Source organism: Cylas formicarius, unplaced genomic scaffold, assembly GCF_029955315.1.
Source record: "Cylas formicarius isolate icCylForm1 unplaced genomic scaffold, icCylForm1.1 PGA_scaffold_6__28_contigs__length_40554024, whole genome shotgun sequence".
Lineage (NCBI taxonomy): Eukaryota > Metazoa > Arthropoda > Insecta > Coleoptera > Brentidae > Cylas > Cylas formicarius.
The window spans coordinates 31042564-31056318 of record NW_026844347.1 but is presented as its reverse complement, the minus strand read 5'-3'; the positions used below and the strand labels follow the sequence as shown (position 1 = coordinate 31056318).

Sequence of the window (13755 nt, the reverse complement as noted above, 5' to 3'; positions counted from 1 at the left end):
GGAAACTCTTAAATTGGGAGATGAATTTTGATGATTATTCGTTCTCAGTTTGAATAAATCTGACAAATGCGATTTTTTACGATTCAAATGACAAATCACATTGGTAAAATACATTTTAAAAATCTATATAATTAATATTGTAGTTTTTAAAACAAGACTTTTTTTGTTCTTAGCTTATTTTGTCTATATCACAACAGAATTTGTAATAAAATTACCCTAATTTATTTATTCTTTTTAGTATTGTTACAATCCTTTTATGGTCGTTAAAAAAAATTATGAAACTTGGAACAAGATTTTTTATTCGTAGTTTATTTTGTCTATATCACAACAGAAGTTTCAAAGATATCTCCAAAATCATTAGGTAGTCCTTTAAGCATGGCTCAGTTTTACGAATTAGTATTAAGACTTTGTATAGGTGCTTTTCTCGTCTATAATTTTAGTAAACTTAAAAAGTTGATTTATTTTGTTTTTCTATTGTTTTACAAAATATAATATAATAATAAAAACTGCAACAGGCAAATAAATTAAACATAGAAAAAAAATCAACTTTTGTTTCGCTAGCTTCACGGGTAAACTTATAGTTTTCGGTAATGTTGGGATCTGCTAATCATTTTAAGGAGTTTAAACCAATATAGCCTTTCAATAACTTTTATGTGACATAGGTGCCACTCTTTTCATTTTGGTAAGTGGACTATGACCTGCAAGTTATAATTTGCCGCTGTAAAAGATAAACAAAATAAATCCCTAGACCCGAGTTTTGACAAATATCTAATAATTATTAGACACGGTCAAAATGACACCAGTAATGGAGTTTAAAGACAAAACATCAATCGAAACGTAGAATTCGTGTTTCCAGTGTTTTCAGAATTTTTTGTACTTCAGGAAAAAAACTTTTTTATTATCTATATGAACCTTATAAAAGGACCATAGCAGTATCGCATATTTCAACATCGAGCGTACAAAGAAAGGCACAATACAAAATTTGATGTACAGTCTGAGATAAATCAGCACTAAATCTGCAAACTAAATGCAAGCTTCCATATGCTCTTATTGTAAAAACATTTATATGGTGAGCGAAAAAGACTTCCAAAAATTAATTAGCTTCCTTTGAACATATGAGTTCAAAGGCACTTATAAAATGAAGTGTCACCTATATCACATAAATGTGATTGAATGTCGAGTATTGGTTAGAAGCATTAAAATGATCAGTGGATATCAACATTATGGAAAACAAATCAAATTTATTTATATCAAGCAGGATGGAGCCAGAATGCGATCCCTGATAAAGATAAAGATTGTCTCTTGGTTTTAACATTTTGTCTTGACTTAGATAAAGAACTTTGTATCCCGTTCTACTTTTTACAAAATTTCTGGATTCCTCCTGCGTCGGTTTGTGCTGAGTCAAACTTGCTGACGTTTCGACAATCATGTTGACTTCTTCAGAGCTTGACTGAAACTGGCTCGCATTTTACTCTGTACCTGTTTACATATTGTTTGAGAGGGGCGGAGCTAAATTAGAGGCATAAACACCGTCTCGGATGACTGATTCCCATATTGGTTAGAGGTAGAGGGCCGAGTCGCAGTTAAGTTTGTTAGGTTGTTCATAGACTTTCGGATTTTTCGTTGGTAGAAGAATTGATTACGTGCAAGGATTTTAGTTTTACCGAATAAAATTTTATGTCCGGTTCCATGATTGTGTTCGGTAACAGCTGATGAGTTTATTTGTCTTAGTCTTAAGGCTCTTTCATGTTCTTTGAGCCTAGTTGATATTTTTCGTTCGGTTTCTCCAATGTATTCTTGGCCGCATATGCATGGAATGCTGTAAACTCTTGTCATCTCAAATGGAATTTTATCTTTGATGGACCGCAGATGTTGAGAAATTTTTGGACTTTTGATATATGAATGTAAGGAAGGACCACAGTGCCAAGTGTAGGATTGCTTTCGGCCTCATTGGTATTGGAAGGTTGTGGAGAACTGTATTTTTTATCGAACGCTTAATATAATTAATGTGGAAATTATTAGAGAGAAGAGCACAGGTAAGGTGTTTTAATTCTGGGTTCAGTGACGGGCTGAGATAGTTTTACGACTCTGTAAACAAGAGAGTTGATAACCGATTATTTTTGGGCCGGATGGTCCGTGTGCGTAGATTCTATTGATAAGAATATATGGAAGGTTATTATTAGTTTCCAACTCAATGGTAAAACGTATGTTAGGGTGTTTAGAGTTTAAATGTCTAAGAAAATCTAGTAGGGTTTCTTGACCATTAGACCAAATAACAAAACCATCACAGACGTAGCATTTCCACAATTTTGGTTTTAGATGAAAGGTGTAGAGAGCTTTCTTCTCAAAGGCTTCCATAAATATATTTGCGATGAATGGTGATAGTGGGGAACCCATACCTGTTCCCGACGTTTGTCCAAAAATTTTACCGTTATAAAAAAATATGTTCCAGACAAGCATTTTTGATTAAGGTGAGAAGGTTCGGTTCCAGATTCTCGGATTTTAATATATCTGAAATGATGTTGAGAGTTTCAGAAATAGGAACTTAGGCAAAGCGGGATTCTACGTCTAAACTTAAGGGAATATGTTGAAAAACCAATGGTGCTGATAATAGGTCGAAGAGGTAATCCTGGTGTGTGAGTCCGTAGAGACGAGGAATTTTAGAGTCATGGGCGGCAAACAGATTTTTTTTTAGGGAGTCTGATAGAGAAGAAGCCTTAATAACAGACATAAGGTTATGATCCATAGATCACGTAGGAACTTTTTTAAGTTGACGGTATGATCCGTCTGTAAGAATATTTTCCTGATATTCATTTATGTCCGTGACCACCGTAGACCACCAAAAACTGATCCAGAAATTTTGTAAAAAGTATTACAGTAGCCTGTGGAAGTTTCTTTGAAAAATTTGTATTCCGTTTATAATATGGTTTCCAAGTCGAAACGCATTGAACATTAGCAAAAGTCAATAAAGTTGGTAGTTGGTTTTTATCATTTAATTTTTCCATACTTTTGGTATGCGATGTGACATTTTCATAACGCAGGTACGCAACGCAATACAAGCCCTTCAAGAAATGGCAACGCCCACTTCCACTCATGGTTCAGTTCAATACTCAGCTCATTCCAACCCTAACATAGCCGATTTCCGACACTCTTCGTCGACGTTGGCCCGAAGCAACTCGCATCCTCCGGAGATCTTTTGCTGGGAGGGTCCTCCGATTCCTTCGCAAAACTACGCCCCCATCACCCTCGTAGACAAGGAAACGCAAACAGAAGACGAAGAGCTGAAGAGCTTCGTCCAGAACAACGCCAAAACCGTTTTGGAAATGTTGGGGTTGGATCCGCGGAAAATTCTCAATAAAAACAACCTGAAGAAAAGTTTCAGTAGTCCCGACTCGATGAGCAAATCGGAAATTAGTGAAAGTTTTGTATGTAATATAAATAGCGGCTACGATTGTAACATATCTATGGACGATGAGACCGACAACGAACAAGAAAGTACCGAGGAATGTCCATTTTTATGGACCCGATCCAGGTCGAGTAACAACCGAAGGGTGCACATTTTCGAAAATGTAAGTTCGAACAGGCAACAGAGGGCGCTCAAATACAGAAACAGCGTGGACAGTTAGATTTGGTTAGTTTCAAGGACTCTGGGAGGGTTATACGAAAAGCGTTCATATCGCTAATTTTAAACCCGAATCGTATGCAAAATATATTATTCGGTGAAACAGGATATTATCCCTATAATCCCATAATTCCTTTAAATCTTCTAATTTCCTCTGCTCTGAACTCCTTTATACTTTGCTTAGACCATAGTTCCGTTTCGGTATACTCTGCCAAGTCCGAAAGTACGAATAAACAAAATAGTTGTAAGTTCTACCCTAATTTATTTTAAAGTTAAAGCTAATTTAAATTTAAATTAAAAGACCCACAGGAGAATACAAAAATTAAATAAGATGAAACTTACATACCAGATGGGCAAAAAAATATAGAACCGTGGGCCCCTGATTATAAATTAAGAGTTTTTTTTATTTGATTTTTTTTCGTTATTTTTTTACAACAAAAATAACCTTCCGATAAGAATCTTTCAACTATCTTTTATTTGCCTGTAATATCTAAAATATTCAATATTGGGTCCCGGAATCTTTGAAACTGGTCTCAAAAGCGTTATTTGGTATGAATGAACGCATCGAACTTTTTTTTCCAAAAGCTGTGCATTTCATTAATTATCTAGGCAATATATTGACTAAAACTAAGTAAAGGATGAGGGTTAACAAAAAAATTAATTTAAGTTCGTTTCACCAAGTAACTTTTGAATAAACCTCGATGTTTAACCGATTTGTCAAGAATGTGACTGAGATTACGATGTCGCCATCTTTCCATAGAACATGGATTCACGAAAAAATACCTGCGAGTCCGAACCATTTAAAACAATAATTTGCATACGTGACTTATTTGACTTGAATATGAACAGACGTGTCGAACAAATTATAAATAAACTTGACTTTAATGTATATTTAACTAGAACAAAATCCTTGCTTCCTATCTTTTCTGCTTGCCTAAGAAATTGGGCAAACCTCAGCAACTGAAAATTTCATTTTTCTTTTTGTGTTATAATAATGTAAATAATAGATTTATAAATGTAATTACATATTGAATAAGCATATCATGTGATCTACAAAGGTAGTGCCTCTATTGTGATCAAAACTATCTCTCTAAATATTCCTAATATATTTGTAATTAAAGGGTTTCATTATTGTACATTTGGGTAGATTTGAATTTTATTGTAAATACATATCTTGTCTTGGCTATGTAATATTTTTTATTTATTCTGAACTTGAAACTTTTTATATTTTTTATAAGTACCTATTTAATTATCAAGAAATGTATTAGCGGTATAGAATTTGGTCCAGTACGTTTAAGAATGCCAAACCACTTAAGATAACAAAATATGAACAGATCAGTAAGTATTTTATGTGTTGCATTCCAGAAATTTAGAACGAATACTTGTACATTTAGGAAAAATTTATCATAGTATGTTTATATTGCATGTTTCTTATTAAAATAAAAACGTTGAAAAATGTTCTGTTAATTTCCCTTAAAAATTCAGTGTTCCAAGTCACGTGGCACATTTTATTGATTTTCTATTTTTACGGGCATAGGGGTAGAATTTTTTATAAAAAAAGGTGAACAGTTTATTTACAACCAGCCTTTCTCTACTTAAAAACACATATTGTTTAGAACTTGTAATATGTGCTAAAAATAGCATAACAAAAAATAAACAGAACAAAACAAACATGAAGAAGTTAATGTGCATTGTCTAAAAGTAGGTGATAAAATTAACTAGGGATGGAGGGTCACAAAACTCTGAGAAGACAAATGATACATACATATGCTTTCTTATACTGAAAGACAAATGAACTGACACAGATACCAAGAAAAAACATCTTAAAATTAAATGTGAAAAACTTTTTACATGGCACAAAACAAAAATTGTTTACTGTGTGTGCAATAACGAAAAAGTATTTTTACAACAATGTAATGTAGAACATTAAGCAAGGCATTGCAGTTTTTGGAAATAATTTATGGGAATAGTTTTTGAGCATTTAAACCTTAATTTCTTGACCACTACCCCATAAAAAATATATAAAATTGTAACCGTTTTCAGCCCAAATGCAAATTTTATTAATAAAGATTACAACCTGTATTTTAAAAAAAATTACGTACCCGATAACAGCCTTCCTAAGCAAGTTTAGGTTCAATAAAAAGTCTCCCATTAATCCCTACAAAAGATCAAATTAAAAGTCCTATAAACTAGTAAAGATAATACAAAATTGGTGCCTTTTACTTTGAATACATAAGCAAGGAAAGCTATAATACAAAAAGATTTCTTTAGTGTTTTCCTTAATTTGGTTGAAATTTATTTAAAAAACTATAGCACCACAATTAGAAATTCTACAAATGTAAAACCTCTGAGTAAATGGAAGAATAGTGAATAAAATCACCTTCATATAAGTAAACAGTAAACATTTTTTGTTTATCAGCTTCTAGTGTCCAGCAGTTAATTTTGTAATCACTAAAATAGATTTTTTAAGAGACAAATAGCTCTGTTTAAAAAAGTGTGATGTAAAAATTTGTCAATACAATGGCATAAGCTATACTTATAACTAAGTAATAACATAAAACTTAGAAGTTTCACCCAGTGTCAGTTATGTGTATGTATCATTACAGATAAGTCTCCGAGGTAAGTAACAAAATCTTAAAAAGGCTTGAATAGCAAATAAAAATGAATACATACAACTCGCCATTCATGAATCCTTTGCTTTCTATAAGACAGAATATCACCTGAAAGACTAGCACTCTTAAAGTGAAGTTTTGGAGAGACTTATTCATTTTCCTCATGTCTTACTTCTTGGTACCTGCGGCTAATGTAGAAGTACATTGCATGGGTTTATAATAAAATGACGTTAAGAAGTGTTTAAGGCTCATAAATGTAACATTTTAAATTTTTTTTGCTAATTTGGACTGTTGCAATGTGACGAAATTCTGTTAGCACTTAAAATAGTTTAATACCATCGAAAATGTTGCACTTTCACTTAAAAATCACATCCACTAGCAAACAAATTCAAAGTTCGTCTCTAAGTAAAGTATACCGATTCTTAGAAGGCGCCAACTTTTTAAAAGTGCTCTCTGGTGGTTTAGTAGGCTGCTTGTCGGTACCTTGATCATCTGAATCAGGGCCATAATGGAATTCTCTATGAAGCTTTCCCGAATACAAGTCTTTTACGAACTGTTTCAGTTTTCCTGGGATCTCCATATCTTTGAAATTGGGAAACATATACATGTGCCGAAAACTATCAATAGCAATAAGAGGAAGATCCTTTTCACTCTTTCCTAAGTGATGGAGGGGATGCGCAAATTTATTACCATCAGCTGTTAAAAAGTTGATAGCTTCTGCAAAAAAAAATATATTTTATAGGTACCTCTACATGTTTGGCTCATTGATGTATAATGAAAAATAAGTCTTGAATAACTTACGTTTTTCTGATAAGAGATCTTTATTAACAACCTCATTGTACTTCTTAATACTCTCCTTATCTTCAGGAGAGTGGAACAATATCAAAAACGGCAAACCCTCCTCGGTCAATTCCTCAGCGTTTTCAAAGGTGATCTCTCTGATTAGAGGCACACATTTATCAGTGGCCCAAATATGCAACTCATCAAAGTTCTTCAAACTTCCTGGATAAGTTTCATCTGCTTCCACTGATCTTTCTTTATCTGCCCTAAATACAACAATCGGTTCACCTGGGGGATGCATTTGACGAGAAGCTTCATCGAAACCAACATGAAATTGGCAATCGTCCTTCAAATTCATAGCTACTCGTCTAAATATACTGTATTCTGGCTGATCTCGGCGATCAAAGTAACCTTAAAGAAACATGGTCAAAAGTTTTTATTTATAGTGAAAAGTACTAACCAATAATTATTCGTTTATCAGATTCCAATTTTCCTAATTCACTAATATGCTTAAATTCTTTAACTGGATCTTCAATCTGCCTTTTAACAAAACTAGTGAAAGCTTCCACAGATCTCTGTCCTCGATACTCTTTTTTTGCTGGTTGGCCATTTCTAATCACTTTTAAAGTTGGATATTTGGTAATGTGAAATCTTGTGGCTATGGAGCTTTCTTTATCACAATCTACTTTGGCCATTACGACTTTACCAGCCTCAGGAAACTCTTTAGCTACATTTTCTGCAGCTTCATCAAATATTGGCATCAAGATATTACTAAACCTACACCAATCGGCATAGAAATTTACAAAAACTAATTCATTGGAAGCTAAAAGAGAACACACAAGATTGTGTTATAAAAACTTGCACATGTGGTATTAAAAATTTAAGGAAAAGGTAATAACAGCTTAAAAGCATACCTAAAGTCATGTCAAAATTTTGTTGTGTAAGTTGCACAGCCCCACTATCTATAGGATTATTGAAGGAACATATTATCTGTAACAAAATAAATAGATAAAAAATAAGGTCTATATCTAATTATTTCAGTCAAATTTGAATACTACGAAAATATACCTTAAATACATAATATACATACAATAAGTAAATATAACGGCAGGTTCAAAAATAAACCTGCCCCATAAATATTCGGCAAATAAACTACAGGCTTCCAACACATAACTAAGGTTATGATTACTTTATTTCTTTTAGGCATAATAAATTATAACAGAACACTACATATGGCTAGAAATGTTACAGCTTATGTTAATGCAAATTGTAATGAAAAATCAGATAATGTACTTGAAAAATTCCATGTCGTGGCAAAATTTCCGGGATAACGTAATTAGCTTACTTACCGTGAACACTAAAAAAAAGTTTATTTTGGAGTAATTTAAATAAATCATACTTTATATTAACGCCGTTTAAAAAAAAATGTTAAAACTCCACTTAACATAAAAGAAAATACTAATAATTAACCTCAGAAAACCCTAATAGTAACCGAAGTAGTATTATCATTACACCGAATGTCAATGTCAAACACGGACCACAGAACACAGCGTTGTTGGGACGCCAAAATGTAGAAAGTATTCATGTTAGTGAATCTTTTTCCGAAAGTAGGACCGTGTCGTACAATCGATAGATAGTGGTTCAATTCGACAAAACCTGGCGTACAAATATCAGAAAACCATGCTAGTTCAGTGGTTTTACTCGTTATAAAACCAAACTTTTGGCCCAAAATCAAGAAATGTAGTTTCCACAGATTAATTAATTTGTTAAAAACCTTTGTATTTATATAATTAAAGGACCATTACTGAATATTTTTTATATATCAATGAATAAAAGTGAAATTCAGATATCAGTGATCTGTTTCTTACTTACGTGTAACTATTACATCTAATAAGTGAACCAATAACACAATAGATTTTTATTTTTACAAGTTTTTCAATTGTTATTAGAATTTGTCGTGAAATAAGGAGGAATAAAGTCACGAGCAAGGTTTAGCAGAGTTATCAACATGAACACGATAAGCGTGAGCGATGGAATTTTGCCATTAGAATCGTTTCTGTTGCATCCGCTTTGCTTGCAGCAGTAGGTGCAGGAATATTCCTCTTTGCTTCGGTCACAGTTATCAAGTCCCAATCCTCTGTTAACCATTTCGTCATCGAAACCACACGGCGCCAAGCCGCATTCGCGTTTTACGGAAAATCCATCCTTAGCTACAAAAAAATCGAAATAAGGTGCAAACGTAACATACAGTACAGGGAAACACAATATGCGCATTATATCTGCCTTATATAATTATACACTGTTTTACAAACAAGTGTTTAGTTAACGTGTTCGATAAAATCTAAACACAAACTTTTTAAAATATGTATGCTTATATATTTCTAGGGACCGCCTCTTATCTTAGCGATATACAGGGTGATTTAGGTTTTAAGGTACAAACTGCTATGAGTGAAGATGGATCTCATCATTTTAACCAGAGCTACTGATTGAGGCAAAAGTTTATTGATTGTTTTCTAATAATTTAAATATCTCGTTCATTTTTCATTAGTTCTAAAGATTTTTAAAATCAACAGGGTGATACGTTTTTAGGGGTTAGAGGCGTCTTTATTCCCCCCTCCACCCCGTCGAAATTTTTCGAGATAAATATAAACTTAACAGTTAATTTTGCCTGTTGCCTGTTATTCTTGAACAAAATTTGTTAAAATTGAAAATAAAAAAAGTTTGCTGCGCTACTGATCCACATTGGAACTCATGTTTATAAGAACCTTTTTGCTTCAAATGATGAGATTTATCATTCATTTCAAATAGTATTAACTGTCGCGTCTTTTCTTTTTTTCGAAGGTCTTTCATTTCAGTTATCGCAGTTAAAATACTAAATCCTCGAGCCTATTATACGCAATTTAAAAAAAAAGAGCTCATAGGCAGGTCGTCTTTCTAAGTAAAATTTTTATGACTTTAAATATTAATCTTTAATTCAAAATCAACTTTACAAAAAAAAAGAACACAAATAATATTCTTCTTCAAAACAATATTTTTTTTACGAAACCAGAACAATGACACTTAATGATAAGTAATAAAATTACCCTATATTGTTTATGTATCATTTTTAATATTGTTAGTATTTAAAACAGAAATAACATTCTTCTTCAAAACAATATTTTTTTTACGAAACCAGAACAATGAACCTTAATGATAAGTACTAAAATTACCCTATATTATTTATGTATCATTATTAATATTGTTAGTATTTAACTGTCAAAAAATTTTAGTATTTTCAAAAATATAATTACAGAGGAAATGGATGTTTCTGTTTTATTTACGGGGATAGAAATTATAAAAAATATAATTGCTCCTTACAAAGTTTCAAAGTTTTGAAAAACCTATTACAGTAAATTTGAATTTAATGTCATTTGAAATTATTGTAATTTTCAATTGGTCCACCTTTTGGGTCAAGGTTAAAACTTACCACTCTTGGATATGTGAATTGCACATCTATCGGATATTGAAGAACATGGCTTAAGATCTTCGTTTCCGCATTCGACATTTTTGTCTCTAGTGCATTGATAGCACGATAAATTTCCCGCCGAAATGCCTTACAAAAAAAGAAAAATTGTTATTATTACTATTATACTTTTTGTCCCTATCGTATTAACGAAAGCGAAAGAAGTTCTAATATTCAATTAACCAAATTGTATTTTTCGATTTGGATGATAAAAAAAATACGGTAGTGAAATACCGTTCATAATTTCAGCTTTGATAAAAAGATGCATTTAAATTTCCAACCGGATATCGATCTATCAGCTCCAATTTCCCACAGCATCGAGAGGTCTGCGCCGGGTTATGTAGCAGTCTCCAATAATTAAAAGATCATTTGCACCATATTGTTTAATATTCTCTAATTTTTGGCGCAATAATTTTTATGCAAAGTTTGTTTTATTTGTCATTACTTATTTAAAAACAAAAGTGACACTCTGAAAAATAAATATCAAAATGGAGATAAATTTAAATTTGTAGCGAAAATTCCTTAAAACAGTTTAAAAAATTGACAACCAAATGCAACAGAGAGTTAAAGCTATTTTTATTTTTATAAAGTGTAACATATTCTACGTCATAATAACGTGTGTACAACATCCAAACGAAATGTAGCATAAACTTACCACAAATTTCTGATATTATCCATAACAGCAACATGAGCACACGATTCATTTTGACTTCGGGTTAAATTTGCGCATAACAAAGCACTGCAGCAGGCAGCGACGGAAGCGAATCTCCAACACCTTATTCACTCCCGTTCCCAAAGGGAGTATAGGGGGATACGTGCGAGGGGAGGGGAAATGCAAGGCGAGGGATGCAAAAATAATCCCGCTTTGGCGGCAAAGAAAAGTGCGCCTGCGTATTGTGTGGAAGGGGACTAAATATCTAACAGAAGTGAGAAAATTGGTGTTACTTCCGATAAATGCGCGGAAAAGGTAAGGGAAATTAAGAAAATATTGGTTTTTAATATAGTGGTATAAATATTGGCTTAATTTGAGATATTGGTATACTGGGTAATTTTTCAAAGAAACTTCCACAGGCTGCTGTAATACTTTTTTTTACTATACTAGGAGATTCGATAAATCTCTAAACTTATTTGCACGTTGTTTCTAGAGGGCGCTTGTTTCACCGTATTATCTAAAGAAATCGAATAATTTTTTTATCTGTGGTGTTATAATTATGGTAAAAATTTATAAGAATGTTCAATCTTTCATGGAAATGGTACTCTTGTTTAGGCTGTCTGTCGATTTTTGAATTATTTGCATTTAAAAAGTTCAAGGTATTTTTTCTGTTTTTTTTTTTTTATAAAAACTTAAAAGTAGAAAAGGTGATAGTTTTTGAGACACCATTATTTCTTTTCGGGCGAAATGATCCTGTTTCACCTAAAAGGTAGTAAAGATTTCCGAAAAGTTTAATTTTTAATTTTAAATCTCAATTAATCAATTAATGAGAAAATTCAAAATAAAATTTAAGCTTGGAACGCTCGTATCACCGATACCTTTGTATAGGGCATATTCAGCTCAATCAGAATATTGTCAGTATCTACTGTTCGGACATACCCATCTCTTATGAATAACCTTATATTTAATTAAATAAAAGCTATATAAATCAATAAGCGAATTTTCATAAATAGGAATTACATATATAAAAATTTTGTTATTTCTTTAAGAGTATGAAATTTTAATGAATTGTGAAGGCCATATTACAAGGATAGGTGTGCGTAAACTTGCATAAACTTGTTTAATTATTTTCAGCAAATACATTTCTTTTGCGATCGAATTGTTTCAAATATCGATACGGTCCAACCATTATATTATATTGACTAACCAATCCAAGCCTTACTTTTTAAATATTCCGTGCTTTTATGTATCTATGGTTTATGCTGGGCGTTGTTGATTTTGTTGTGAATAGCCAGTAACTATTTTGTTTATAATTTCTTATAAAAGATTGGGCATTAACAACATTTTATTACTGATTTTTTTTGGGCAAATTGATTGTAGGTCGCTTTCCCCTCCAAATATGATTAGTTATGCGATTCCTTTTTTCATTATTTTAACATTTTTGTGTGAAAGCTGTAAGTGATTGAAAATTTCGTTGTGGCAATTATTTTGTGGGTTTTGTTTTGCAGGTAGAACGCTTGAATGTTATGTATGTGATAAACAAGAAGATAATAAGGGCAAATGTGTTAGAACAATACAAACTTGTAAATATGGGGAAGATGTATGCTTGACAGAAATAAGTTGGGGCACAACTCCATACTTTCAAGAAGGAGCCCTGAAGCAATATTACATATCAAAGAGGTGTTCAACAAATGATAAATGTGCAAAGTATAGGAGTAGTAATATGGCAACCTGTACTCACATTTGGTATGAAGATTGGAAATGTTCCGAGTGTTGTAAAGGAGACAGGTGCAATTATTACATAATTGTGAGTATTTACATTTTTATTTATTTAAACTACTCAACAGCAAGTATCTGTGTTTGAAGGTACCGAAAAATCAGCCACAACTTTACTATTTGTGAAATGAAAATAATCAATTTTTTTTGCAGTCACGGGCCATGTATTTAGGAAGTTTTGTTATGTCTTCTACATTATTATTGGCACTTGCATTAGGTCTGGGATTTTTATGATAGCCATAGTCAAATAATTAACACCTGCCATTAAAATGTTTCATTACCAAGGGAAGAAGAAGAAGAATCTTTCTAAAGCACATTTTTGACATATATGTAAAATCTCTTTGACTATAGACCATAGTATTTTTTCTAAAGTACTCAAGTCTTTGAAAAAGTTTCAAAATATTTTATGTTATAAATTTAATGTTACCACCTTATTTATTGCTGTACTTTAATTTTAAGTTCCATTTTAAAAATCTTGAAACAGGATACATCAAATGTTATTTAGCAGTTTATGTTTTGCTGGAAAATTAATTTAAGTTACTATTGTACTTCAGCGTTTCTATATTCCGTCCATGTAAGGCTGTTACTTAGTTTTAAGGTGAATTTTATACAAAGCAATTTTGTTTGTCCAACTTACGTTAAATTTTTTCATTTTAATATAATATGTGTGTAATTATGTATTTTTAAAATTGACATTCATGTTATTACATGTGTTTTTAAGTAATATTGCAGATTTGTCTTTGGTAATTATCCCTTTGTTTTTCTTCAGAGTTTGTTTCAATTTTATCTAGTTTTTTTCCTTATTTTTTAT

The 13755-nt window shown here is 32.0% G+C and overlaps 4 protein-coding genes across 8 annotated transcripts in view; 2 read left to right on the top strand and 2 right to left on the bottom strand.

Moving 5' to 3' along the window:
* Positions 1-4993, top strand: part of LOC132702893 (potassium voltage-gated channel subfamily H member 8) — a 135633-nt gene extending 130640 nt beyond the window's left edge. For all 3 annotated transcript variants that reach the window (XM_060671750.1, XM_060671748.1, XM_060671751.1), the window contains one exon: positions 3042-4993. In XM_060671750.1, the coding sequence (XP_060527733.1) occupies positions 3042-3626 (585 nt within the window). In that variant the 3' untranslated portion in view covers positions 3627-4993. The remainder of the gene's footprint in view (positions 1-3041) is intronic.
* Positions 4994-5170: 177 nt separating this feature from the next.
* On the bottom strand, positions 5171-8559 carry LOC132702894 (endoplasmic reticulum resident protein 44). Of its 2 annotated transcripts, none has more exons than XM_060671752.1 (5): positions 8105-8259; positions 7929-8004; positions 7475-7837; positions 7036-7425; positions 5171-6951 (listed from the first exon to the last, which is right to left on the bottom strand). In XM_060671752.1, exons 1-5 carry the CDS (start codon positions 8219-8221, stop codon positions 6623-6625), a joined length of 1275 nt encoding a protein of 424 aa, XP_060527735.1. In that variant the 5' UTR covers positions 8222-8259; the 3' UTR covers positions 5171-6622. The 2 variants fall into 2 exon arrangements, with proteins under 2 accessions (XP_060527735.1, XP_060527736.1); XM_060671753.1 differs by lacking the exon at positions 8105-8259 and adding an exon at positions 8364-8559 and having other exon boundaries at positions 5175-6951.
* A 315-nt stretch (positions 8560-8874) lies between these two features.
* On the bottom strand, positions 8875-11331 carry LOC132702896 (uncharacterized). Its single transcript, XM_060671755.1, has 3 exons — positions 11172-11331; positions 10481-10606; positions 8875-9224 (listed from the first exon to the last, which is right to left on the bottom strand). The coding sequence occupies exons 1-3, from the start codon at positions 11218-11220 to the stop codon at positions 8950-8952; spliced, it is 450 nt and encodes a 149-aa protein (XP_060527738.1). The 5' UTR covers positions 11221-11331; the 3' UTR covers positions 8875-8949.
* A 1097-nt stretch (positions 11332-12428) lies between these two features.
* LOC132702897 (uncharacterized) lies at positions 12429-13668 on the top strand. 2 transcript variants are annotated; one of them, XM_060671756.1, is made up of 3 exons: positions 12429-12622; positions 12677-12975; positions 13098-13668. In XM_060671756.1, exons 1-3 carry the CDS (start codon positions 12568-12570, stop codon positions 13176-13178), a joined length of 435 nt encoding a protein of 144 aa, XP_060527739.1. In that variant the 5' UTR covers positions 12429-12567; the 3' UTR covers positions 13179-13668. The 2 variants fall into 2 exon arrangements, with proteins under 2 accessions (XP_060527739.1, XP_060527740.1); XM_060671757.1 differs by having other exon boundaries at positions 13035-13168.
* The last annotated feature ends 87 nt before the right edge of the window (positions 13669-13755 follow it).

Excerpts from the sequence above, each read along its gene's own strand:
- LOC132702894 (XM_060671752.1), bottom strand. The coding sequence starts at position 8,221 with ATGCCTAAAAGAAATAAAGTAATCATAACCTTAGTTATGTGTTGGAAG. Across the intron at positions 8,005-8,104 it reads TGCCGTTATATTTACTTATT|ATAATATGTTCCTTCAATAA; the intron begins GTATGTATATTA and ends ATTTTGTTACAG. Across the intron at positions 7,838-7,928 it reads AAATTTTGACATGACTTTAG|CTTCCAATGAATTAGTTTTT; the intron begins GTATGCTTTTAA and ends GTTCTCTTTTAG.
- LOC132702896 (XM_060671755.1), bottom strand. The coding sequence starts at position 11,220 with ATGAATCGTGTGCTCATGTTGCTGTTATGGATAATATCAGAAATTTGT. Across the intron at positions 10,607-11,171 it reads GATAATATCAGAAATTTGTG|GCATTTCGGCGGGAAATTTA; the intron begins GTAAGTTTATGC and ends TTTTTTTGTAAG. Across the intron at positions 9,225-10,480 it reads AATTCACATATCCAAGAGTG|CTAAGGATGGATTTTCCGTA; the intron begins GTAAGTTTTAAC and ends ATTTTTTTGTAG.
- LOC132702897 (XM_060671756.1), top strand. The coding sequence starts at position 12,568 with ATGATTAGTTATGCGATTCCTTTTTTCATTATTTTAACATTTTTGTGT. Across the intron at positions 12,623-12,676 it reads AACATTTTTGTGTGAAAGCT|GTAGAACGCTTGAATGTTAT; the intron begins GTAAGTGATTGA and ends TTTGTTTTGCAG. Across the intron at positions 12,976-13,097 it reads GGTGCAATTATTACATAATT|TCACGGGCCATGTATTTAGG; the intron begins GTGAGTATTTAC and ends TTTTTTTTGCAG.